Here is a 26,123-nt window from a genome sequence, read left to right on the forward strand (position 1 = left end):
TCTTGTCTATGATCAATTGACAATGCTACAGTATGAATGTTCGAGACCACAAGTGAGGCGTATCCCCTTGGCATCTTACAACGACGTAATTCTGGTATCAAGACTTTGAAGCTCAGGGCCATGTTTGGTGATCTTTATGCAAAGCTTACTGCTTGCCACTACGGACCGGTCGGTAATGGATTGTTCGGAGGATATGACTACTTCTCAGCTCCGAAGGGATTGTGATCAGCCTGGACATAGTCCGCTTGGAGAGATAAGATGATCAATACTGACAGGCAGTGTTCTCAGCCTGGTTGATCTATCTTTATTTCCTTTCTTGGTTTAGTCACTGCTTGACTGCAGATTTCCATTGCCAATTGGGGAGTTTTTAATGCCGTAATTGACATGGTTGGTAGAAACAAGGGTTGTTTGGACCAGCGTATCAAGTTGTCGATCCATCAACTGAACCATTTCGCTTCAGTCCAATTGATCCAAAGACTGTGTTTCTACTACAATAGCTTTATATCTTATTCCAACGACTTCATCTTCAGACATACTCGGATACTCGGAAACACTCTCATACCGATGCTTCAGATCATCAACACGAAACGCGTAGTCACCTGACATGGCACCCCGCAGATTGCAATCCTCTCCCGTCCCGTAGTGAGAGGATAAGGCGCAGTATTAAACAAAGCCTAACGTGACGTGGATCAGCCGCGACATCTCATCCCCCGTCCCCCGGAAAACCCTTAAAAAAAACCCAAAAACGAACAATGCGCTGCATGACATTGGCTGCAGCACCATCTCTAAACGACGTCATCATTCGACGTTAGGCCATGCCCCAGGCAAGGCCATGCAGAAGCTCCCCAATCTCGCTCCAGCTCCCCCCAAGCCCGAACCCCCGGCAACACAACAGCCTCAGCAGCAGGAGCAGCAGAACATACGCCCGCGGGCATCCCGGGCCTCATCGTCCCGCAAGTCCGCGACGAACCACGCGTGTGTGCCCTGCCGCAAGACAAAGACCAAGTGCGATGGGAAACATCCCTGCGCGAGGTGTCGGTCCAGCAGCAATGTTTGCACGTACGATACGAAAGTGTTGTCGGGGGAGACGCTGAATAGATTGACCAATGCGGTGAATGAGCAGAAAGGGAGGCTGAATCAGCTTGAGACTATACTCGCGGCGATGAGGAATGGCACGGATTCTGAAGCTGCTGAGGTTATGTCTTGGATAAGAATAGGTGAATCGGTGGAATCTATTGTTTCGTACATTGAGTCAAGGTCTAGGGCTGTTGTTGTGCCTCAGAGGTATGTTTATGTTCTTATAAGTCTATTCGTGGGATGTTATATGTGAGATGTCATTCTTACGTCTCAGATGAGACAATCCCGGTTATGCATTTCAAGCGAAGTGCAGTCTTGCTCACATTATTCTCATCTAATTCTCAATTCCTTCATTTCATATGAGAGAAAATATGCTCCTATATAGGGGAAAATATCATTTCACCAGATTCAAATGAGTTCCTGGGTAGTGAGATGAGTTTGATATTAACTAACCACCTCCAGACTCGTCGGCGTAAACCCCCAAGCCAAGAGCAAATTCATCGAAACACTATTCGACAGAGCAGAATGGCTCGACGGCACAACCTTTGAAGCCGAATACATGAACATCGACCTAGGTTCCCGGACACAGAGCTACTTCTCCTACCACTTCGGCAACCTCCCTTTCTCAAGTGGTATAAAAGCAAACCACTATCCCGCCGTCGCCCAACAAAGCCAGCTAAAAAACTACTACGCCAAGCACAATTGGGCAATGATGACAGCCAACGACGGACACGGTGTCGATTCTGTAACAAAGGCTTGGGCGGACACGCTTGCGAAGGCGAGACAATTGGTTACGGAGGGTGCGAAGCCTGAGGATCTGACTGGGACATTTCCATGTGTGGCGGCGCTGTTTGATAAGGATGAGTATGAAACTGCGCCGATGATAAGTAAATGGGCTGTTCAGTTCATTTATAGTGCGAGGAGGCAGGATTACTCGTTTACGTCCATGGCGGCTGTGTGGGTTGTTTGGGTTGTGATGAGATGGCAGATCAATCCGACTCCACAGACATATGCTGTAAGTACACGCATGCTCGCCTCGATTCTGGCAAAACAGAATTATGGTGTATTGCACCTATTGAGGCCAAGCGAACTCGGGTAGTGCGGTTTCACTAATACTCTCTAGGACCTCCCTGACTGGATTCGACCGACTGAACTCCAAGTCTTTGTTCCTCATATCGACATGCTGGATTGTATATCATGGCCCTACTTCCGAGACTACGTCATTCAACATCCTGAAATGCAACACGGCGAATTGCAATGGCTTGCGGCGTGTACTTCAGGAGTACAAGTGAATTGGCGCGGTACAATAGAGGACGCACTCTGTGTTGACGGTCCCACTGGACGGAAACGGTTCACAGCGGAAGCCGAGGTGAGACCATTGGGGCTCTTTTCTTATGTCAAATAACTGATATATTGCAGGCAACCATTAGAGATCTGCAGGAGTGGTCACTTGCTGCATCGTATCGTGCTTTCATGATTGGTATCGATGGGAATATTCCTATCAGAACAGCAGAGGACGCTGGAGTTAAACAAGCGTAGAAAGATGAATGTGTTATCATGTAGCGATCGTAATTGATGTAACCTGAGCGATTTATATTCTTCATTCATGTCAGCGGAGTTGGTTGGTGTTGGGCATTATTCTGTCCCCATAGAGTTCTTTATAGATCTTGAGAGGTGTAAGCAATTGGCCATGCATGAATTGTAATTAGGCTTGGTTGCATTTTGGAGAGTTTGTTTCTGGTTCATCGGGACGATGCTGTGCCTGGATGTTAATCCCCCTTGTAGCTGTCCAAAGGTTTGCGACGAGTACTCCTCGACATAGCTCTCTAGCCAGGCCGTTCAGACATGGAAGCCATCTCGGAGAGGATGCCAAAGAAAGTGAGAGAGGAGTTAAGCACTATGATAGGGGCTTTTCTAAGGATATTTTGGACGGCTAATGTTCTGAACTGTATCCATGGAAATGGTGGTGCGTATGAAGTGACTGCTTTGGTGACAAGGTAACCACAACATTTACTATGAGCTTTTCATTGTATATTCAGATCCTCGTAGTTCTAGACTGTATATATCCAGGCTTTGGGCCATTCACTGGTCATCTCTTCCATCCCCCCCTCTCTTCATTGATGCCTTGAGACCTGCGGGTGTAGAGCATGCAAGGGTTGCTAGACATGATCTGATCCGGAGCGCTCCAGGGTATCATCGTGAGCAGGCCGCCAACACCATCAACAGGCCTCCAACACCACGACACTTCATCTTGATCTATTTACCCTCCCCCCGTGATCCAACGGAATGCGACAACTTCTCTCTGCGCCAAATCGCACAGCGACAAACGCTGCCTAAAAACTCATGCGCCCCAGAAACCACCACTCCAACCGGGCGCACGCCCAAAAAAACACAATTGGTCACTTCTCACAAATGAGGCTCAGCGCTGTGCTACCAACACCAACGCATTTTTCGCAAGCTTCAATAGAATCATGCAGGCATGCACACTCCGCCTCTTTGCCGCCCGACCCCGGTTCAGCCGCAGTATGAAAATGGAACCTCAGCTCTCACGGCGGTTAATCTTTCACCTCTTCAATTGTAACACCAAGTAAAATGCCGGCTAGAATCCACGAGAATTGCGTTGACTTTCGGGTTTTGATATGGGATAAACGTAAGTAATTGAGCTTGAGTGTGAGGGTGATGCTGATGAGATTAGGGAATGATAACTGGCTTCGTGAGAATGTCCGACCGGGGGATTTTTATGAGGGCGAAATACCTGCGCTGTGGACTGAGTCGCATGTTATAGTCGTGTATGTGAGTGCCCTTTGAGAATGAGAATTATACTGATGAGTGGCAGTTTCGCGGATGCAGATAAAGTACGCGGTTGCTCATCGTGTAAGAAGCGCTTCACAGATGTCTTCTGCATGCCTGAGCTCTGGTGGTCTAGCTACAGCCGTAGATCAAACGGGTATTTTGGCAGCGAGACATTTCGCGATAACAACGGGATGATCATAGCATTAAGTCAGTCTCCCTCCCTCCAGCTTCATGAATGAAACTTACTAACGGTACTAGATACATGGTCACGATTCCTCGTCAAGCAATTAAATGAAGACAACAACCATAAATGGCATAAATCCAACATCCTAACACGCTGGATAAAAGATCCCCAACAAACAATCCTTCTTGTCTTCGAAGCGCCTAAACAACTTCGTCTACGAGATCGATTCCCTGATCCGTTGCTCATAAACTCTCATAACGACACGCTCAGCGATCCATTCTGGTTCTATCCCCGTTTATTCGAAGATCTCTCTTTTCTTCAAGACAACTCTGTCTGGGCAGTCCGCGACCACGTTCGAAGGATTGAGAAAACAGATCTGACGCAGAAACCTGAACCGAAATATCGAGCTATGCATGATACAGCTAGACATGCTATTCACGTCTCGGAAACGCTTGAAGTAGCGGAGAAGACCATTACGGCGATCATACAGCAGCATAGCGCTTTTGAAGCTGAGGCAGCTGGGGGGAGTAGACCTGCAAAAGCCAAGTTTCGACATGTTGGTGAACGGCTGCTTTGGTACATTCACATCTTGCAAAGTCTACGGTGCAGAGCCTCCGCGAACAAAGAACGTCTTCTCAACGAGATCCAACTAGCATTCAATTCAGTTGCGCAGTACGATTCTCGCATCTCCGTTAAGATTGGTCAGGCAACTCAATCCGACAGCGCGGCCATGAAGACCGTAGCTTTCGTAACACTTACATTCTTACCCGCTACGTTCATATCAGCGCTGTTCAGCATGTCTTTCTTCAAAGTTGATGACAATACGGGGGTATGGAGCGTTAATAAGAAGTTTTGGGTGTATTGGGTGTTTGCGGTTCCAGCTACGCTGTTTACCTGGGGCTTGTGGCTGTCGTGGCAGTGGTTTTATAGACCGGTTAAGATTGGGGAGGAGGAGAAGCCTGTGAAGAAGTTTGGTGATTTGATTGGGTTTGTGAAACGAGGTGGGACGGACGATGATTGTGAGATGGCTCGAAAGTGAGGAGATATCTTGAATAGAAACGGGATGAATGATGTTATGGTTGGATAGTGGGACTGCGACCTGGATAGCTTGACATTTTGAGATGCGAATGAGCGACCTTCTGACGTGTATTACTATAAATTGGGTTTCAAATTGAATTGCGCGCTAATATCCGTTGTACTCGTGTCTCATTCCTCATTCCGTTGTGCGTATTGCGATAATCCAAGTGCTAAAACCGTTCAAACCACCGTCCCATGTTGCCTTAAAATCTCACTAACCAAAGACGCTTACCATCAATCAAATGAGTGCGTTACACCTGGCTCCAACATCATAGTCCACAGGCTGAACAGGATCAACCGTCACAATAGTAGCTGGCTTTGCCGAGGCATCATATTCTTGCACAAGCACTGGTGCCGGCGATGCAGTCGTCTCGAAGCCAGGTGTCGGCGTCGATTGAACTGTCACCTCGACTACAATACTATCTTGCGGCCCCGGAGTTGTGCTTTGCGGCATTGGGTTGTTCTCAGCTGCTAGGCTAGTACCGGCCAAGATGTCATTACTGCTGGATCCGCTGTTGAGAATGAGTGTAGTGTTGTCTGGCGTACCCAGGACTTCGACTAGAGGAACGTCGCTCGTGATGATCTCGGGCTGGTTGTTCGGGATGAATACCGGATAGACGGGTTGCTGCTCCTGAATCTGAGTTGCGAACAGTGGCGCTGGTGCTGGATCGGCCACATAATTGGGTACTTGGTACGAGATGGTGACTTGCTGCTGAGGCATTTGAGTCGGATCGTAGACGAACGGCTGAGTAGGATAGGTCTGTTGCGAAGTAACCTGGTACACAGGTTGCGGTGTCGGCCGAGGCACATAAGGCTCTTGTGGCATTGGCGGTGGCATAGCTTCGTTCTGCTCAGTTGTAACAACAGTCTCGAGAGACGTTGTTTGCTGAGCCAGAATCGGCTCTTGGGTTGAAGTAGCTTCGAACGTAGTCTGCTGCTGGACTTCAAAACCGGGCTGCTGCTCGTATGCTTGAGTGTACTGAACTTCCTGCTCGAAAACAGGCTGACCCTCATTCATCGTGTAAGAAACCTCAGTCGTGACGCTGAACTGCTCAGGCTGCTGCCCAAATGCTGGCTGTTGGTCAAACGCAGGCTGTTCAAAAGCTGGCTGCTCGGTCTGCACAGAGTACTCAAATGTCGACTGTTGCTCGTAGGCTGGTTGCTGAAACATCGACTGCTGGTTATCCTCAAATGAGAATGATTGCTGAGGCTGCGAGAAAGAGGATTGCTGATAGTCGAAGCTTTGCTGGAACTGTCCTTGTTGCTGGTCCTGGAAACCGCCCGAGTCATCTCCTCCAAAGCCGAAATCTCCATCATCGTTGTAATTGTCATATTCGCCATCGCTTCCAGAACTGTTACCGCCGAAGTTGTTGACTTGGTTCAGCATTCGGCCCATCTTTCTCCAGTTCTTCTTCTTGCCGAGTTTTCCGACCTGTCGACTTGCCATTTCAACGCCTTGACCAGTAAGCCTTGCCGCGTTAATCGTCGCTGAGAGGATGTTATCGCCAACATTTTGCGGCTGATTTGGCTGTCCAGGTCGTCCTTTTCTCACGATGACCTTATTTCCTTGCTTCGTCTGTCGTGGCTGTTGTCCTGGGCGATCCCACGTCGACAATCCAAGCTGTTCGTTGATGTAGAACGGCGTCATGTCTGGCGTTCTCAATTCTCTCCAGCCGTCCGGCAGGGAGTTTGCAGGCTTCACCCACGAGCTGGTCCCCATTCTCTTATTGAAGTAGAACGTTCGACCATCGGGTGTCTTTCGCTCATCCCAGCCAGGTGGTAATCCCGAGAATCCAAACAAAGCCGCCGCCGTGGGCTTCAGGTGTGTCTTCAAGCCGGTTTCATTGTGGGTGTACCAGAGTCGGCCAGAGACGTTCTTACGAATAGTCCACATATTGGTTGTCGCATCTTGGACGGAAGATTGAACTCGAGGGTCGGATTCGGTGGCATAGTAGGATTTGTCGTGGTTGTGAGAAGTGTTGACTGCATTGGAGGTGAAGCACCACACACAGAAATTCGTCGTGATATGCGCTGTGCTGCAGATGAGACAGGTGTATACTGACACGTTGAGAGGTATCCCTGGGAACGTTAGCGGCAATAACGGTTCATTCAAACGGTCCGCTTACCTTTTCGACAATGATTACACAACTGAGGTTGCCCAGTAGATGTGCGCCTCACGTCTGCTGCAGGACCAGCTTGAACAGCTGGAGTTGGCTGGACCGCTGGAGCATGCTGGGTTGAGTGATTCTGCTGAATCGCTGGGATTTGTTGAGCTGCCGGGGCATATTGAGTCGGGTGAGGTTGCTGAGTGCCTGGAGGATGCTGAATCGCTGGACTCTGCTGGGCCACTGGAACTTGCTGAACTGCCGGGGCCTGCTGGCTCACAGGTGATTGCTGAGCTCCGGCAGAAACAACATTTGGCTCCCATCGTGGTGTGCCAGCGACGCTTGGTGTAGCGACTGTGGTAGCGGGCGTCGCGATACCGGCGCTGCTACCGCTAATGCTTCCAGGTCTGCCGTGATCGGACACAAATGAACCAATGTTGCTGTTGGCAGTATCAACCCGGTGGATTTGCGGAGTTGGGCTTGCAGGAGATTGTTGTGGTTGTGCTTGGTGAGTGTTTGGTAGAGTTGTTTGAGGAGCGGGGTTTGGGGATGGGTTTGTCGGGCTGAATGGTTGTTGCTGAGGGTGTTGCGCTTGAACATGCTGCTGCGGAAGCTGCTGCGGTTGCTGATATGATTGTTGCGGCACTTGTTGGTGGATTTGTTGATATTGAATTGGTTGTTGGTAAGGCTGAGGATGTTGAGGATGGCTTTGCTGTTGTTGCGGAAGGTACTGGGCCTGTTGTCCGGGTGCTTGCTGGTGCTGAATTGGCTGGCCTGGGTGTGCTATCGGCTGAGCTTGGTGAATTTGCTGTGGAGTTTGTTGATGATAGACAGGTTGAACCTGTGGCCCAGGATGATGTGATTGAGGTCTCTGTTGTTGAACATGTTGCTGTTGCTGCTGTTGATTGTGAGGAGGATACCCAACTTGCGGATGCTGTTGCTGAGGAGCAGGTCTATGCGGCAGCGAGATACTCTGCGCTGGTGTTACAGATGGTTTCCCAACAGGTTTTCTAGCCACAGACCTCTGATGCATCAAAGGCTGAGGCGTCGTTTGTCCAACATTACTCTGATGCTGTGGAGACGCCATCTCGACTTACACCAGAAAACACAAGGACAAGGACAAGAAATGACAAGACGGGAGATGAACGGGAACTCCGCTTGGCAATGATGCATTCTATTTATTACTCTGATTCCCCTGTCCATCACAGGACTTTAACTATCGAGACCTGAAAGATTATTTTGTATCTGGTGATGGTTTGTCTTTTCTTTCTACCCCTCTATCTGGTATGTGCAAGGGTCCTGGTTGTAACCTCAGCCGCAAATCTGCAACCATTCACAACGCTTCGTCGTCGACTTCGTGGCGCGCTATGAGATGCATCTTGCTTTTTAGGGAAAAGCTCGAGGCAGATTTGGGTCGAGGGCGTTTTTAGTTGCCGTTTTCTTCTCCGATGTTTGGTGTTTCGAAGCGGCGCTGTTCCGGTGTATTTTATCTGCAGTTGGCAGTAAGGCTCTGATGTGAATTGTGAACAGGTAGGTTGCTGAGGAAGCAGGCGTGAGAGATCAGCCCGAAGAGACGCTTTGATTTCGTCATCGAATAGCACTTACCTTATACGCAGTAAATATTCTCAAGTGGAAATGACACTCTCGAATCGTATTTCCTTAGTCGTTCAAACTGAGAACTTATCTCTTACACTCTCCTAAAACTCATCTATCACCAGTACATGCACCCATCACTGCATTAACGATGTCTTTCCATCAAATTTGATGTCTGTGTACATCGCTGATCTACCAATGGAATCCAACACACCATGTCGCCGTCTCTAGAGAGGTAGCCCATTCTTTTGGACTGGAAAACTGCACTTACTACGCCTGCTTGATGCAGGTCTGGTATCAGTGGGGTCCGTCAGGAGAAGTAAAAGCTCATCTCCGACACTACTCCTGATGACGACAAGTTATGCCGCTCTGAGTTCCTGGACCATGCGCTCGAACTCCTATTCGTTGCTGTTCCCGTTGACACAGGTCTTCCTGATCTTCCTGGAACACTTATTGATACAAACAACCCAAAGACCAGTTGTGTTGAAAACATTGTCTTCTTTATATATATATATATATATATATTGACCATCGAGCCGGCTATCATGTTGCCCATGACAAGTAACGTCAAGGGCGACGACTTTGACCATAAAACATATCAACAGCTGAACGCTACATTGGCACTTCGAGCAACATGCCGCCACGGACTGGGACTTAGGAGGACCAACATTTCATCCGTTATATCATACGAGAGATGAAGATAGCTAGAGCACTACTGGCCCCTGGTTTCGCAAGGGTGAGCTAAAGAACAGAGAAAAGTGGCACGAGTGTGAGAAGGCTACCATAGAGAGTCATTCTACAAACACAAGACTCGCGGTGCAAGCTGCCAAACAAGCTAGATAGCCATCAATGGCCGATAAGCTATCGAAATACTGCTTTGCCCAAGTCGCTATCGCAGTCTCGAACAGCTTGTCCAGGTCCTGGACGATTCTGAAGTTGGAGAGTAATGGGTTTCTGATCAGCCAGATGCAAATGACGAGTACGTCGACATCTATAGCACCAAGCTGATCAACAAGGAATTATGAAAGCTCCCATTTAACTTTCCTCCGCTATATGTCGCAACACGCAAGAACAAGGACGCCCTCGCCGCATTCCACGAACACCTTAAACGTGGAGACCTCGCCCAGGCCGGAGAGCGGTTCTTTGAGGTCCTCGCAGATGGCTCAGTGGCCATTTTCAAGTTCCAGGAAGCGCTACGACTAGAGTAATGGAGAAGGTTATGTCAGCGTCTCGAACTTGGAGTAGGCGTGGACTACTACCCTCCCATCTCAACGCCACAGACATTCGCCACTTGACTCTATTGAAAGCCCAAGATCTTCCTCATCACGATAAATACCTTGCCTATATTACGCCGTGCAGTTAATGTAGACTTCTCACGAGAATACCTTACACCCTTCTTCTTATCTTTACATCTTAAGATTCCACACTTGAACTTCCCCCAGCGACCCATCTTACCGATGATTTGACCTTTCGGTCTTTTCACCGATACCCACAACCCAACCCATACATTCGGTCGCGGGCAGAGACTTTTTCTTGCACCTTATCAAGAAAGTTGAAGCAGATCCAGATGCTGCTCTCGCCTCGATACCTAATTGCCAATAACAGATCGTCATCGAGGCTCAACAGGACGCTTTCGGTAACGCAGCACCTTATATACCTGGCTTAGGTCACTGCTTTCTGGCGAGCAGCGAAGGAGGAGCTGACCGGGAAAATCGAGGAGAACGATTCACTTACTGAGAAGGTTAAGGCTGGTAAGTCTATTAGCACCAAGGATAAAGATGGCCCTTCCTAAAGTCAGAAGAATGCCGAGTTCATGGGTAAGTAGTAGGCACCTTGGCTTGCATACATATACATGATGACACTCTTTAACATTCATATGTACTAGTTCTCGCCATAGCCCCAACTCCAGCCCAGACTGGGCTATGACCTCTGTTTGTCAACCGCCTTATAGTGCTTTTGCCAAGCAATGCGTGAGCATCGAATCGCCCGGTAATGGCAACAAGTTTCCCCTTAGGATTACCTGCTAAGTCCATAAGATTAACTTGTATCACGATGGGCACACGAGGAACAAGCCTCTTCATTCTTTCTTTTTCCTCTAATGTTCTCGATTCTAGTCTGATCGATGGCAGCTACTGCCTGCTCCTGACAGTAGACCTGTCTATGAAGAAGATGATGAGCAACAAGCACTAGTAACCGACCACGCAATTTTCTAGCCCGGTATCAGACCATTTGAGTCAGCTCAATGCGACAAAAGGGTCCAGCACGGAGCTTTGTAAGTGTGCGCTCGGATGAAACTATGTTAATCGCACACAATTGGTCAGGCATTGCGGTATAATGTCAAAGTTGTGAGCTAGATGTGTTATTTACAGTTGAGACCTGTGGCTGAGAGCTTATATTCACCACGCAGAACTTAGTTAACCACACACACATGGTGCACTGATTCGTTCCTTAAAATCAGGGTGCACATCAAGATGACGGCCTGCGACCACTCTACCATCTACTTTGATAGCAGCCCTGCGTGCATCTTGAGCGCCTCGTGTTGGTATGGACGACTGTCGAGCGACTTTGACATAACTTCACCAACTGCATATCTAATCTCCGGTTGCCCTTGGAAAGTCGCATGTTTGGTGTACGAGAACCACAGATGTACCTATGTAAACCACGATAACTTCTCGCAACAGCAGAGTCTCGCAGAGGATGAAGCGACAAGTCTTTCGAGGAAAAGGCTGCGCCATTCGGCTGGGGCGAAAGACGCCAGCTTCTGTGTCATCCCTCAGTTATCCGAAAACTGATCGACACATCAGTGATGTGCTCTGGTATCTGACCAGGAACCCATTTATACGAGGGCTACTACGATGGTCTCGAAGTGTCGCCCAGTGAACTGAACAAAGAGATATACAACTCAACGGCAGATATGGCATTTATTGGTCCAGGTTGCGAACGAGCACCCAGTACGCTTCTCACTATATAACATCCTGATACACCCCAATGGGCGAGGAAATGGCACAGGCCTGTCCTGTCCTCACCTGAGTCGACCCCGGCGCTGGAAAACTGGACCTCAGAGTCCATGAAATTCGAGGAAGTGACCGAATACCTAGGAGCCTTCTACAAGGCGGTACGAGAGGCTATTCGATCTGCATCACCCTCGATAAAGGTGCCCTCTGGAGTACAGCAGAGAAAAAGGCCGACTACGAACATTATATGTATTAGTCGCTGACGTTGAGGTTGCCTATGAAACTACGCACCTCTTACAATGGAAATGGGCCCGAACATGACCGCAACCCTCGAAACCTTCCACAAGGATCCAAACTTCAACGGCAAGGGGACATTTGAATGCCCACAGTACGAAGCACATCGCAGACCACCTCAAGCCAGATCGAATCGCTCAGTACGGGGCAATGTTCATCATAGCAACAAGCGAGCCCCCTGACTCTTGGGACAACATCAAGTCTCTGGTCCTGGTAAACAAATTCCTGAACGGCTTCATCGAATGGCAACACAGAGAGGCCAACATGACCCTTACCAACCAGGCTACGTCTCCCATCCAAGAAACTACAGCCCTCTGTCTTGTCGATAGTGTGCATCTGAGATTGGTCATCACCAATAAGTCCTGTGGCATGAGCAAGCCTTTGTAGAAAAACAAAGCACCACGTCACTTTCCTGAGTCTCATACCAAGCTTCATGATCTCCTTGAAATGGATGATGTTGAAAAGTTGAAGAAGTAACTGATTCTCATTGAACCTATGGCTGAGTTTACGATTCAGACGACGCAGGCTGGAGACATCAATCGAGGTGGCCAGAAGAGTGATGTATTGTTCATCATCAAAGCAAAGGCAGCAATAACAGACGACACTACACAGACAACCAACCCTTTGGCTGAATATCAACAATCCCAAAACCATCTCCCAACATCACACAAACCCAACCTACCAACACTCACCCAGAAAACATGCCCAATTTGTACCATCACCGTCGCCGCTGCTGACCAGATCGGCTTTTGGCAGGTATCTATGAGAGGACCTTCGTAGTCAAAAACGCTGAGAAGAACGCCAAGGCCTAGAGCAGCGTTGAAAAGCTCAAGGCTGCTGACCCCTGCCGCTGAGTACATTGAGTAACAAAGGACCAATGTGAGCAGATTACTCGGGCCTCGAAGAGCTATATGGCCAGATTCAGGAAGTAGATACTGTCCTGCTTAGATTTGTAGATCACCCCCAAGTGGTTGATATGATTCCCATCGTCAGGAATGAATCTTAAGTGTGGGAGAACGGAAGCGGTCGAAGACACGAACGGCGCGCAAGATGTTCGAGTCCATTCAAACAACAAGCATGCGTACTATGCTACGCTCCTGATTTCACCGTGTAAAGACACATTGGTGGTTTTTGGGATTGGCCTCAGATGTAGGCAAAGGCATATCTGATCGCAACCAAAGAATTCCTTTATGAAGAGTGGCTCCAGTATCGCGTGGTTCACTTCCCATATCTCAACCCCAGCACGGGCGAAAAAGAGGCAGGGAATTCCAACCTCAACACCCAAGAGTATTTGGATTAAGTCTATGAAGGGAGTTCAGAAGCTCAATATATATATACTAGTCACAGAAGAGTCATTTCCTTTCGACTGATGTGGAGCGATTCCGGACCTAACCCAGGATGTTTTGGCCTCCCGCAGATTTTACCTGGAATTTGCAGTTTGTAACGTCTTCCACATCGCCGTTCATATCACGGTTCCTCACCCGGAGCCTGTGATCGACTATTACCAATACAACGTCGACCAAGAGCGCCGAGCCAGACTCACACAACGAGCAGGTCCTCCTGGGATTGAAGGTCTAGATATTCATCCCCGAGGACCAACGCAAAGAATAAAGCCCCTCTAAGTTCTGTGTGGTGATTTTTAGCTCTCCGCCCTAGGCGACCGAAACCTATATATCTTTAGGGCAGTGAACGAGCATTGGGTTCACGGATAACGGCTTCACCAATACATGTAGCTACATGAGGCGCCAGGACGATCGAGAACCTGTCCGCGATGAGAACAGAACAAGACTCGAGTTATACAGTGAAGTCGAGGAGCATGGAGATATTGAGAAGTTATTTGGGAACACCCGCAGGCTAAGCGAATAAAGTCGAAGTGGTCGTGGTGAGCGTGAAGGGGTTGACCCTCATCACCATTCCCAAGAAGTCTCCAACAGAGCCAACAGAGCTTAAAGTGGAACATGGCTTTTCTAATCTTTCTTGTGAGCAGTCAGCCATATGGAGTCGACGTGTGGTATATGAACATACCAAGGATATGCCCTAGAACTAAACTCCCAACAAGTCGCGATACGATGGGTTTCGGTCGGTACAAGCGACTTGTTAACAATACATACACTCATCAGGGCCATGCTAGCAGGCGTAGCGTGGGAGGGGGTGCATGAACGGGACTGAGCCTTCAGAGTCTAACCAGACCTCCATGATCACTACTGTGAGCGAGCACTTCCTCATCCTCCTTGACCTGAGTCCGGGTCTCAAGACTATGCAGGCACCAGTCTAGCATTCTCATTGGTACCGACCACTCATTTCAAACAACAGAGAATTCCCGGTCGTCAATTACCTACACCAAAACGGATTACACACCTAATTTTTCAACAAGACCTATATAAGCATGGCAATGACTACTCAACAGCAAGTTGACCACTATGACAGGGAGGTGGGATCTCTAATGCCCAATATTCATGTATGCATTGACATCGTTGGACATGTCGAGAAGGTGGATACAGTAGATGGAGAAGACGACGACGCATTAAGAAGAAATATTACTAATAATAACATATGATGAATATTTTGCATAGTTATAGATTCCCGATATGTAGCTTAAGAAAAACGAAGATTTAAACCCGTGCGCCTAACATGCTTGCCTTGCCAATGTAAACATATTAATCATCACGCCAAGATAGAAACCTCCGTTGCACTATAGCCCAAGCATACACAGCTATTCATTGCTCCCCATCTATTGCTCTCGGCAATGCACATTTAACCAAGTCAATCTCAAGAGGAGCCATCATGTTTGATGATCCCTAGTATACTCAATCCACTCCCTCGTAGCCCTTATCTCCGAAACAGCATGTTCTAATCCATACTACTTCTCACTCAACTGATTTACCTCTGCAGTCTTGTGCACCGCTTCCTGTGCCTCCCCTATCTGGTCCAACTCATTGGTAAAATGTCGCAAAACCCCCGGTTCCATTTGTTGAATATGCCAGCCCAGTGGCAAGCCCGTTTTGCATGTGCCAGGAATCTCTCTTCATCAACTCAGGGTGCTTCCCCCGTTCTGAGACCAGTTTTATGGGGATATAATCCTGCGACAATCTCGGCTGCTGCGCCGACAAAGTGCTCTTCTCCCTTCCTAGGATCCTCCTTGCCTCTACCATTATTCTTAAACTGTCTTTTAATGCAAGCTCCCAAACGACGAGAGTCTTTATTCCCTTTGTTCTCGTGTCCCTCCAATATGCTTGCATTGCGTTGATTGTAACGTATAGCATCTTTGACGAGCTTGTGTATCTCATAAGTGCGTTCATTATCGCCAGAGTGGTGCTCTATTAGGAAGGAGAAGTTCTTGAGTCGACGTATCGCTTCTCTCTTCTTGCTCTCAAACATGTCTTCCGTCTGCTTTCTTTCTCCATATACGGCAGCAGCATCCAATAACCTCTCGGGAATAGTCTGTTTATCCACGTAAGTCAGGATGTGTAGAATTATGTATGCCAACTCGTTCACTTGGTGAATGCGATGAATCGAAGGATCCCAAGTCTCAAGAATGCTGTTTGAACTGTTGTGTAACCTGTATCTGTCGAACTCGGGTTCTTTCAAGATGCTCCATCGTGTTTGTTCTTCCTTCAAGTCAGTAAAATATTGGCTGATGGATGTCTCTGTTCTTCGTATGTATGCCCCAGCTTGCGAAATAGCGAGAGGCAGAAACTGCAGCTCTTTGAGCAACAAAATAGCATCATCTAGCTCGCCATCGCCTATTGATTGAGGCATATTCGACTCAAGCAATGCCTTGCTTTCCTCAGGAGTCATCTTCGAGACAGTTATACCTCTCCGTATGCCTACAAGGCTCCCAACAATTGCTTCATCACGGCTGATCCACAAAACTGTACCGTTTGGGCCTCTGGGGATGCAATTCATGATCTTGCTGGTGTTTCTTTGTGTTGAGCCGACACCAAAAAGGGATAAATCTTCGGCATTATCGATGACCAGGAGCCATCTGGGCAACGACTCAATCTTATGTCGAACATTCTGCAAGAGCTCAGACCCATGGCCTTGAGTATTTATGCCCATAACCATTGCAATTGAGCCATAATCTTGTGCAAAATTCGCCTCGCTATTTGCATGAACCCAAAAGACGGAGCATTGTCTTTTGCTGTATCGGCTGTACGCAAAATCTAAAGCGATTTGCGTCTTGCTGTCAATTTGATCTGAGCGAAGTTCTTGCGGTAGTCTTTAGTGCGCTTACCCAGATCCTCCAAGACCCCAAAGAGCTGCGCTTCGAAAGTCATCCGAATTTCTTGGTAGAAGTTCCTCAAGTTTGGATGATATTTGAGGCCGCGTAACAAAATCTTCATTTCTCTCATAAGGAAACAAAAACAACGGTCTCGACTCAAAACGTTGATTGAAGTTGAAGGTTTGGTGAGCGTTGCCTGTGGCACTGATCCCTGTCACAACATTGCTCCCATACACGGGGTCGTCGAATCTTGGGCCAGCCATTGTGATAAGTATATATGATGCCTGAATTGATCAAGATGTTTTTACTACAAGATATCGTGAGACAAATTTGCGTGTCGAGTTCCATATTCCTTAAGCAAGATCAGATCAGATTGTGGCCAATAGTCGTGATCACCTTGCCGCCCGAGGCCCTGGTCAGGATCCGTAAATTGAGCCTGGATGAAACACCATCATGCTTCATTCTCTTGTCCATTGCGTACGCGCTTAGAGCATCTCTTCCCCTCAACCTAAGGCAAATCTTGTTCTTTTTTCAGCATGCAAATCCGTGGTTGTGAGATCCAATGATCGCTCCACCAAAAAGCCGCAATGACTTCCTAATTGGCATAATCTGTGCTCTTCCTCTTGAGTATGAGGCAATTGGCCATGTTGTCGACGAGTTTTGGGACATCAGGCTTGGGAGAGCGGTCGGTGACACAAACTCATACTCAGTCGGCCGCATCGGAGATGACAATGTTGTTCTTGTCATGTCGGGCATGGGTAAGGCCAATGCTGCGAGTACAGCTGCAAGCCTTCACATCAGCTATCCCAACCTCGAACTTGTTCTGGTAACTGGGATTTGCGGTGGTGTCCCGACGTCTGATTCGGGTGAGGAGCTTTTGCTTGGCGACGTTGTAATCAGCAAGGCTGTCGTTGAATACGACCTTTTCCCCGGCAAACTCAGGACCGAAGGCACCGTCGATGATCGATTAGCAAGGCCCACGAGACACATACGTAGTTTCGTTGCTCGCTTCGAGACAGACAGGCTCCGCGACGCGCTTGAAGTTAAATCAGCTGTCATCTTGGAAGAGCTACAATCACGAGCCGGAGTAGAGGGCCAGGCTTCAATCTACCAATATCCTGGGGCAGATAAGGACTGTCTATTTATTCCCCCATATCGACACAAGCATCAATCGGACTGTGATATTTGTATGTCCGACTCTGAAGAAGTGTGCGACGCAAGTCGCAAGGTTTCATGTTCCGAGCTTGGATGTGATGAGGAACAGCTCCTTGACCGAAAGCGCCTCGACCAGAATTGGAAACTCCAAAAGGCAGGTCGCGAGAAGGAGGCTCAAGCCCCATTCGTGTTTGTTGGCCATTTCGGCTCGGGTGATACTGTCCTCAAATCAGGCGAAGAACGCGATAGGCTTGCACGAGCGCATGATATTGTCGCATTCGAGATGGAGGGTGCTGGTGTCTGGGACGAGATTCCGTGTATCATCGTTAAGGGTGTATGTGACTACGCCGATAGCCATAAGCATAAAGGATGGCAGAACTTTGCAGCTGCAACTGCGGCAGCTGTAATGAAGGCGCTCATTGAAGAGTATCCCAAGACAGATAAGCCCAGAAAGCAAATTGATGAGAGCAGCCGAGTTGAGAATGACGGGAGTAGTGAAGTGGGCAGGGATGCGCCAGTATTTTATGCTGGTGTGTCAAATTGCAACATTTTCACCGGATTTCATTCAAGTGGTGGAACGCAAGTTATCAACTTTGGATGAAGTTAGGCCGAAGGAACAAAGGACAGAGGCGGAATGGGACGAACGGTTGGTTCACCACGTGATGTCATTACAAGGCAAGAGGGACTCGATATGTAAGAATGAGTAATATTATACTCAAAAAGCTTCATAGGATTCATAACTATATAAGTGCCAATTCTGACACAGCTAAACCATTTCATATTTTGTATCAGATTCATTTAAGCATCCTGCTTTCGCTGGTGCTCGAGCTCAACACCAGTGGCGTGGCTCTCCTCAGCATATCGCTGCTTCTCATCGCGAGCCTGGTCAAGCTCCTCGGCGTTCTTGTTGCCGTGAAGACCGATCTTGTACCAAGGAAGCGAGAAAAGCTCATCCATGTTCTCAAGGCTTCGTCCACTGGTCTCAGGAACGGAGAACCAAACCCAGACACCACCGACGAAAGTAACAGCGGCGAAGCACCAGAAGGTTCCCTTGGGGGAGATACCGCCCTCGGCAACAGAGAGAAGCATGTTGGGGACAGCGCGAGAGTTTCCGTACTGGTTGGCGAAGTGGAGAGTCATGGCCCAAGATGTAGCGAGGGCACGAATGCGCAGAGGGAAGAGTTCGGCAGTCAGGAGGTACTGCATAGAGTTCCAGCCGAGAGCCCAACCGAAACCAGAGACGTAGATCATGGCGATGGCACCGCGAGAAGCACCCTTGTCGCTCTCGGGAAGGACAAAGTCCTCGACGACACCGAGCTGGGGGATCTTGGTAAGGAAAGCAGCGACGTAGATCATGGCAATGGTCTGAAGAGTGATACCGATGAGAAGAGCGCGCTTTCGGCCGATGACATCGACGAGGAAGAGAGCGCAGATGACGGCGGCGATGAGCTTAACGATACCGAAGACAGCTGTGACGAGAAGACCCTCCTGCTTTCCAACAATGCCCATGATCTTGAACAGATCGGGGGCATACAGGGTGATGGAACCAGCACCAGACCACTGCGAGAGGAACTGCACCATAGAGGACATGTAAAGACGGTACAAGTTGCTAGGAACAAAGATCAACTCCTTGATCTTGCCAAGGAAGCCAACGCCCTTGGTAGCCTCGAGCTCATGGTCAAGAGCAGCCTGGATCTCGGTGATCTGGTGGACGATGTACTCTCCATCGGCGGGCTGCTGTCGGAGACGGCCCAGGACACGGGCGGCTTCGTCGGGACGGCCTTCCTTGACGAGATAGCGCGGGGACTCGGACTGGAAGAAGCTGAGGATGAAGATGATGCCGGACATCATGATGTGAAGACTGGTGGGGACGAGCCATTGGTTGTGAGAGTCGTCGGGGAGGTTGAGATGGCAGCCGTAGTTGGTGAAGTAAGCGAGAACGATACCGATGTAAACAGCGCCCTAATCTGTTAGATGCTGCAGAGATGAAAGGTGAGAGGAGTAAACTTACAGTGAACATGCAAGAGCAGAGACCTCGAACAGCAGCGGGTGCAATCTCAGCGATGTAAACAGGTCCAACAACAGGAGTCTGGCCAACACCAAGACCACAGATGAAGCGACCAGCATAGATAGCACCAAGGTTTCCGTTGACGCCACCAATCATGAAGATAACAATACCAACGGCCCAAAGGGTGCAAAGAACACGAGTAGCCCAGATACGACCAATACGATCACAAATCATGAAAGCACTACACCAGTCAGTCACCCAACCCTCTTCCAATGACAACAGCCAGGGAGAACTTGGAACTTACATCAGAGCACCACCAACAGAACCGATTTGAACCATAGCAGAGACATTGGCCTTGATATTAGCCTGCTCAACGGAAGAATAAGAATCATAATGAATAGTCTCCTGAAAGTCCTTTGAGTTGAACGATCCAGAAATGAGACCCTCGTCGATACCTCGCGCCGCACCGAGCAGAGCAAAGGACACAACGGCAAACCACAGACGCCAGTTGAAAGCGCCCTCTGGTTCGCCCAGGTCCTTCAGCTTGAAGATGTTGACGGGTTTCTTGACGCCTCCAGCCATGATGAAATGTTCCTTGTTCCTTAGGTAAGAGATAAAAGGGTAAGGAGAAGAGTGCCTGGTTTAAAAAAGTGAGAGACAAGAGGAATCTGGGGATCCTTTTATACAAAGACAAGATACTGGCTTCCCCACGAGATTCGATCTCCTTCACCCCGCTCTTCTCTCCGGACTTCGTTACACCGACCACAACACTAAACCTTCCCCATCCTCCATCCCTCAAATAAAGAACATGATGATCGCTCCTCGATAAATGTCATCCAATAGCGGAGTCCCCATCGTTTTGGCACTAGCGTTACTGCGGCCGTGGAGAAACACTCACAGAAAATGGGGGTAGCATGACGCTAGCACTCATCTTTTGTTCGCCGAGTTCCCCCCTCCCTCCATCTCGTTCAGAAAAGGGAAAGTCTGACATCAGTAAACACGGCAATGGCTTCAACATTATAGGGTGTGGGATGCCCAGCCGCTACCGGCAAGTTTACCACGTTTTTCGCCAAGGCCAAGGCTTTGCCAATGCAAATCGTCCCGTCTGGGCAGTGTCTTCAATTGGAGGCGGGAATAGCAGAGAGCTCTTGTTCCCAATACCAAGAGATATTCTTCAACTTCACAGAAAATAATTTGTTCAAAATAACTGCCGTTGCATTGAAAATTTTAGTGGCATTGCTTAAAGAATGGGCCAGGTCCAGAATCTCTCCGCAATCATGCCATGGCCACGGAAATCAAGAGACGATCACTCCGCATTCCCCCGCAGGTTTTCGTCTCACAGTGAGATCTTCAGAATAAGCATACTTACATACAAAGTGTAAAGTTTAGCTTAAAGCAAATAAAGCTAGAGCCAGGCCCCCTGGGCCCCAGGGATCATCCAGTCCGTTTGGGTTGTCTTTAGTAAAAGATTCGGACCGGTTCTTTTTCTACAACCGATGTCTCCACTGGCAAGGAGCATGTTTCTCTATTCAGACTCGTTCGTGTGGGTTGACCGTTGTTGGTCGAGTAAGGATGACATTTACTGCATTCTAGATGGTCGAGGTGATATCCACTACCTCCAGGCTGCCAGATAAACTGCCTAGGTACCCCAGGAACCCCGTTTGTTACGGTGAATCGACTCGCTTGAAATGTCAACTCGTCTCGTTTTTCGCTTCGCCTTCCCCAATATGGTTATGCGGAGGCGATTTGAACCTCAACTGCCCCATGAGGATTTGGAGCTGCTGATGATAAAGAATTTACATGATGCGGAGATGACATGATGCCAAGGTGAATAATTGGGGAATTCTTTTCTCTTCATGGTTTATTCTCACGTCCAGTATCGGCCCCAGATTCTATACTCATCTTGAGAACCACGGAACTGAAACTGCACCTCCGTGATGTCTTGGAAGCCCTCCTTCATCTGTGGCGGTTTAAACCTGCTCGCGAAACCTGTAAATGCCATCTTGGGTAAGATCTGTCTTGACTCAGGATTCAATGTCGTGTTTAGCGCCCGCACAGCATTGTTATGTTCGCAGACTTGGAGAGGAGTTTTGAACCACACACAACGGATAGAGATGCCGAATTTCTTGGCAAGGTCTACCCAAATAGTCCTGGTGTCTGGATCGGCATTGGTATTATCTGTAAAGGGACCTGGTTAGCGCGCCGTGAGGGGTGGGTGGTGTAGGGGAATGGGGTAGCCCTGGGGTAAGGAAAATTTGGAGAAAAACGCACCTATGGCAATGGGCTTACCCGCTTGGAGATGCTCCCTCGCTGCCTGCACACACTTGTCGCGTGTCTTGAGCTGGTCCTGGTTGATGCGCTCGTACCCCAGAGGCTTGAGGGATTTCCAGTAAAACGTGGATTTCCCAGCCCCGGGTGGCCCACAGAATAAGATGATGTCCATGTCGTTAGTTCTGTCAAAGGTCACCACGGAGTTCCCCGATTCAGCATCGTCGACGAAGGGATGCTCGGACAAGTCGAATTCACGAGCGAAACTCCGAGGCTTCTGGCCGAGAAAGAACTCCTCCGGCGTTTGATACTGGATTCCGACGTTGTGGGCAAAGTTTCTGTCCGAACAGCTGAAGTCCTTAGCTGCGGCCGCAACTCCGTCTGGACCTTTCCCCAACGTCGCTGTGCGACCCCCTGCATCGCCGACGAAAACGCTGTTCCCCAGATCTATCTCGGATTCCGAGATGTCGTAGTCGTCGCAGAGTTCCTTCCACATGCCTGTTCTCGGTTTTCGATATATATCATGCTCGGTCGCCGCGTAGACGCATGTCGGAAGGTTCAAACTATTGAGGACGGCGCTGCATTTCTGTTTAAATTCGGTAACTCGTTTCTGCGCATTGCCTTTTGGTGCTTTGGACTTGGGGTCGAAGTGTAGCGTTAACCCTGCTTGGTTTGATAAGATGACGACTCGGTATCCGTCTTGATACAGTTCTCGAAGTTTGGCGGGGACCGAGTTATCCCACCATTTCCAGTCTGTCCCGCTGCTTGCATGTTTCTTGCCCGAGGCGGTTGAAATGAGTGTCGAGTCAAGATCAAAAGCCGCTATCTTCCTCCTCTTTATTGTTCTATCTTCTTTGACTCCATCGAATCGGCCGACCAGGAGAGTCGCAGGGGTATCGTCGTTAGGACTTCGCTCAGACCAGACCGTAGGATCCTTGGGTTTCTGAGATGCTGGGGTAAAGAAGTTTGCTACAGCAGTCTCTAGGTAGGTCATGTTAGCTAGTGGTCCAATGATAGCATGCTGCGACGTGGAAATCACGCTGCTTCTGGGGTTGCGCACTCACTGGTCGTGCCGCTCTGAAGTTTCCGCTTGAGGGGCGGCGGAGAAAGAGGAGCATCAGATGCTTTGCGCTTGGGTAGGTCGCTTGAAGGCATTTTTGTGCTGGCCAAAGCGGTTGCATCTGGTCGAGTTGTGATACGTCGTTGTTGTTGTTGACGGACGTTGAAATGCCGAGGCGTTAGTCGAGTTCAGCAGCCAACCACGCAAGCCACGCCAAGCCAGCTAAATGCAAGCACTTAACCTACAGTCTTGCGTTCGACACGGAAAATGAGAAGAAATACTCGTAATTTCGAGTAACTAAAAGTAAAAATACGTACAACGAATTTATTTCACTAAAATAGCTACTATTTTGTAGCTTCAACTCTCATTATTCTCTAGATGATGCAGCATATCTTGTTCGTTGCAGTTCTTGGACCCTGAATTTAGAACGCGCAATTAGCTTGGACCTGGTGCTAACACGCGAACAGTCGCGAAGTCACGTGCTAATTAGCAAATTCAAGCTTGAGCTTCAAGCTCTGGTGGGGTACTTGAATGCAACATTCATCAACAGTCAAAGTCCCATTATAAGTGTTTGAACGTATCACAAGGCATCATATCTCAATAACACACTAGCCTTAGCATCAGAGCTCACAGCAGACCATACAGCTACCGTTTTATACTTTATGAACCAACTGGCGTCAATCGACGAGTAGTCAAGGGACAATCTCCCTCGCCTCGTGGGCCAACTTCTCTCTCAAGCATCAGCCTCTAACTGCGATCATCACCGCAATACCAACATAAACTAAGAGGACAACACAAAACTCATATCCAATACAACTGGCGACAAAAGTTAAACTTCGACCTCGCCACAATGCACGAAATCTTCCTTACAGCCCTCATCGAGGACAAAGACTTTACCTCAGCATGCGCAGTCCTAGGCGGTCTCACAAACATGGACCCATGGGAATCAATCCAGCGCGTCCTTTACTTCCAAGGTCCCCAGCGCCCCATGGGTATCTCTAACCAGAGCTCTATAGAAAAGCCTATCCGTAGTAATACTGGGTTCCTTTGGAAAGAGCTTCATCAGAACTTGACCCGACAATCGTTCATATTGCAAACGCGATATGATGTACTCAAAGATCGCGACATGGGAGTCAATGCGCAGCCGATGGATCTTGATGCGACGCAGGGTGTCTTAAGATGGACGGATTTTCCTGATCCGCCGCGTGGACAGCCTTTACTTACGCAGCGGAAGAAGGTTGAGCTTTGGGATCAGAAGAAGTTACCTTCCATCATGCGCGACAACAACCACATGTAAGAAGACCCCCATCCACAGCGCAATTGTCTCTAACAAGAAGCAGATTCAAGACGGAAACAATTGAGGAAGTCTACCGCTTCTACAGAGATGACATCGAGTTCTGTCTTACACGCCACTACTTCCTCCAACCTCTAGAACACTATACCCCCATGGAAACAAAACAGCAACCAACCATCCCAATGGGTAGTCTACCGCCTTGGGAATCTCTCACACCAGTGGATCAGCAGAAGCGATGGTTTCTCCAGGTCAAGGCACATGTCGTCCAGGATAACAAACCGGACGAGATTCGCAAGGCCCAGGATCAACTACTAGCTGTTCGAAGAGAACTCGATGGAGTGTTTGAATTCCGGGGGATTGATCGCAAAGTTCATGATACCAGGGTTATGCAACAGATGCAGGGGGTTCAGCAGTTGCCGCAAAAGGTTACGGTTGGGAAGTAGCATGTCCACACGCAGAAGAAGCCGCGCGTGCGGTATTGAAGAGAGGCTGCCCGCTTCCCGCATGTTGACGGGGCACTGATCGCATTTGGGGTAGGGGACATGAGGCACGTAGCATCCGATGATGTTTAACTCTATTAATAGATGATACCCGGTATTATAGGCGGTTCGATGCCTAGCTATCGCTACGTTCCGATCGAAACAAATTGTCCATCCTGCCATAACTGCGTCCTCAAACGCGTTACTTCGTGATCGCCTCCATGCTCTCATTCAGCTCCAATTTGTACCCCCCCATGCACGCTTCATTTATTCTTCCACGCCTGATCCGCATCTACAAAAGTTAGCTCAAGCCCTCAATGACTCCATTCATACTCACCCTCATGAACAGCCGGACTTGGGATATTCTTCCTCGCCTCCTTCTTAACCCTCCAATCCGTCCCAAACCTCCTATCCCTCTCCCCCACATTCTTCTCAAAGTCAAACTGTCCATCCGCCGTAAAACTCGTCATAAGCTTCGGCTCCCCCAACGGCAACGTATCACCGCGATCCGTCTGCCACAAATGATACACCTTGCCATAAAGTTGCACAACTTGATCCATTTCGTAGTTTTCAGCTACTTGCCATGCGCTTTCGGGGACCGCGCGGTTCGGCATTATGAGCATTCCAGATTTCACTTCGTAGACGTGTGAGTGCCAGAGTTTGCGCTCTTCTTTGTCGAGGGTTTCGTAGAGTTTGGGTGTTATCATGTACTCGATTCCGATGAGGCGCGCGTTGGGCTCGTCGGAGTCGTAGAGGAGACATTGGCGGACGTCCTCGTCTGATGAGGTTAGTGATTGAGTCGAGGGGATGGTAAGGGACGTACTTAGATGAGCGCAGTAGTGGTTTGCTTCGACGAAGCGAGAGGGATCATCGGCATATGCATGAAATGCATTGAGATGAGCGCAAATATGCTTTACAGGTCGAAACTCCTACCATCGAATGAGCTGAAGCTCTTGAGGCACTCATGGCAACTTACCTGCGTCACAGCAGCACCAGCAGTAAGGACCTGATTCTTCGCCGAAAGAGGCTGCCCCATGCCCTCATTCGTAACAGGAATATCTTTCTTGTCTTCAGCCATCTCGAATGTCGTCAAGTTAAGATTTCGCGATCGTCAGATCTAAGATTGTGACGTTTAACAGTTCATAAATAAAGCCAATGAAGATTACGTCATAGACATATGAGTTCACTTGACACAAATGATGTTTCATGGGGAGCTCTTGCGCTACGTAAATATGAGATTCTTGGATTCATTGTGATTTATTGAAGCGTCAGTATGACGAGGTGATGACTTTCCGATGTCGTCTCGGCGCCGGTGATCTACTTTCTCGGTCAGCCGGCCATTGCGGGGACTGGTCCGGCGACCGGAGGTTACCCTGAAGCCGCGCCTATGATCGTGATGTCTCTTTCTTTCTCATTCGAATAGGCATGAAAGAACACGCCTCTGTTATGGTGGTAGTTATTTTATATCTCAGATTATTGGAGGTATCTATTGTCTATCCTACTATCGCAAGATGTCTGCTCTGCGCCACAAAAGTCTCGATAGCAACAATCCTCTACCAA

General features: G+C 48.7%; 10 protein-coding genes across 10 annotated transcripts; 4 read left to right on the forward strand and 6 right to left on the reverse strand.

Moving 5' to 3' along the window:
- The first annotated feature begins 422 nt into the window (after window positions 1–422).
- BKA55DRAFT_563770 (uncharacterized protein) lies at window positions 423–3,107 on the forward strand. Its single transcript, XM_046192430.1, has 4 exons — window positions 423–1,284; window positions 1,540–2,092; window positions 2,201–2,446; window positions 2,497–3,107. Exons 1-4 carry the CDS (start codon window positions 833–835, stop codon window positions 2,614–2,616), a joined length of 1,371 nt encoding a protein of 456 aa, XP_046050863.1. The 5' UTR covers window positions 423–832; the 3' UTR covers window positions 2,617–3,107.
- A 562-nt stretch (window positions 3,108–3,669) lies between these two features.
- BKA55DRAFT_537708 (uncharacterized protein) lies at window positions 3,670–5,093 on the forward strand (the record flags this gene model as incomplete). The annotated part of the gene is made up of 4 exons (XM_046189950.1): window positions 3,670–3,727; window positions 3,773–3,866; window positions 3,914–4,077; window positions 4,129–5,093. 4 exons carry the CDS (start codon window positions 3,670–3,672, stop codon window positions 5,091–5,093), a joined length of 1,281 nt encoding a protein of 426 aa, XP_046050864.1.
- Window positions 5,094–5,369: 276 nt separating this feature from the next.
- Window positions 5,370–8,323, reverse strand: BKA55DRAFT_509085 (uncharacterized protein; the record flags this gene model as incomplete). Its single annotated transcript, XM_046187499.1, has 2 exons — window positions 5,370–7,210; window positions 7,258–8,323. The coding sequence occupies 2 exons, from the start codon at window positions 8,321–8,323 to the stop codon at window positions 5,370–5,372; spliced, it is 2,907 nt and encodes a 968-aa protein (XP_046050865.1).
- Window positions 8,324–12,140: 3,817 nt separating this feature from the next.
- On the reverse strand, window positions 12,141–12,937 carry BKA55DRAFT_537710 (uncharacterized protein; the record flags this gene model as incomplete). Its single annotated transcript, XM_046189951.1, has 2 exons — window positions 12,141–12,439; window positions 12,760–12,937. The coding sequence occupies 2 exons, from the start codon at window positions 12,935–12,937 to the stop codon at window positions 12,141–12,143; spliced, it is 477 nt and encodes a 158-aa protein (XP_046050866.1).
- A 2,173-nt stretch (window positions 12,938–15,110) lies between these two features.
- Window positions 15,111–16,978, reverse strand: BKA55DRAFT_725539 (uncharacterized protein; the record flags this gene model as incomplete). Its single annotated transcript, XM_046201114.1, has 2 exons — window positions 16,312–16,978; window positions 15,111–16,227 (listed from the first exon to the last, which is right to left on the reverse strand). Exons 1-2 carry the CDS (start codon window positions 16,560–16,562, stop codon window positions 15,111–15,113), a joined length of 1,368 nt encoding a protein of 455 aa, XP_046050867.1. The 5' UTR covers window positions 16,563–16,978.
- BKA55DRAFT_688314 (nucleoside phosphorylase domain-containing protein) lies at window positions 16,862–18,055 on the forward strand (the record flags this gene model as incomplete). The annotated part of the gene is made up of 1 exon (XM_046199188.1): window positions 16,862–18,055. The coding sequence occupies one exon, from the start codon at window positions 16,862–16,864 to the stop codon at window positions 18,053–18,055; it is 1,194 nt and encodes a 397-aa protein (XP_046050868.1).
- A 106-nt stretch (window positions 18,056–18,161) lies between these two features.
- Window positions 18,162–20,297, reverse strand: BKA55DRAFT_313282 (general substrate transporter). Its single transcript, XM_046185649.1, has 3 exons — window positions 19,767–20,297; window positions 19,466–19,703; window positions 18,162–19,416 (listed from the first exon to the last, which is right to left on the reverse strand). The coding sequence occupies exons 1-3, from the start codon at window positions 20,042–20,044 to the stop codon at window positions 18,253–18,255; spliced, it is 1,680 nt and encodes a 559-aa protein (XP_046050869.1). The 5' UTR covers window positions 20,045–20,297; the 3' UTR covers window positions 18,162–18,252.
- Window positions 20,298–20,855: 558 nt separating this feature from the next.
- On the reverse strand, window positions 20,856–22,885 carry BKA55DRAFT_725543 (polynucleotide kinase 3 phosphatase-domain-containing protein; the record flags this gene model as incomplete). The annotated part of the gene is made up of 3 exons (XM_046201115.1): window positions 20,856–21,640; window positions 21,752–22,711; window positions 22,795–22,885. 3 exons carry the CDS (start codon window positions 22,883–22,885, stop codon window positions 21,330–21,332), a joined length of 1,362 nt encoding a protein of 453 aa, XP_046050870.1. The 3' UTR covers window positions 20,856–21,329.
- Window positions 22,886–23,640: 755 nt separating this feature from the next.
- On the forward strand, window positions 23,641–24,527 carry BKA55DRAFT_688317 (mediator complex, subunit Med18; the record flags this gene model as incomplete). The annotated part of the gene is made up of 2 exons (XM_046199189.1): window positions 23,641–24,083; window positions 24,131–24,527. The coding sequence occupies 2 exons, from the start codon at window positions 23,641–23,643 to the stop codon at window positions 24,525–24,527; spliced, it is 840 nt and encodes a 279-aa protein (XP_046050871.1).
- Window positions 24,528–24,877: 350 nt separating this feature from the next.
- On the reverse strand, window positions 24,878–25,641 carry BKA55DRAFT_537716 (uncharacterized protein; the record flags this gene model as incomplete). Its single annotated transcript, XM_046189952.1, has 3 exons — window positions 24,878–25,341; window positions 25,387–25,492; window positions 25,540–25,641. The coding sequence occupies 3 exons, from the start codon at window positions 25,639–25,641 to the stop codon at window positions 24,878–24,880; spliced, it is 672 nt and encodes a 223-aa protein (XP_046050872.1).
- Between the last annotated feature and the right edge of the window lie 482 nt (window positions 25,642–26,123).

Source organism: Fusarium redolens (assembly GCF_020744475.1).
Source record: "Fusarium redolens strain MPI-CAGE-AT-0023 chromosome Unknown BKA55scaffold_6, whole genome shotgun sequence".
NCBI lineage: Eukaryota > Fungi > Ascomycota > Sordariomycetes > Hypocreales > Nectriaceae > Fusarium > Fusarium redolens.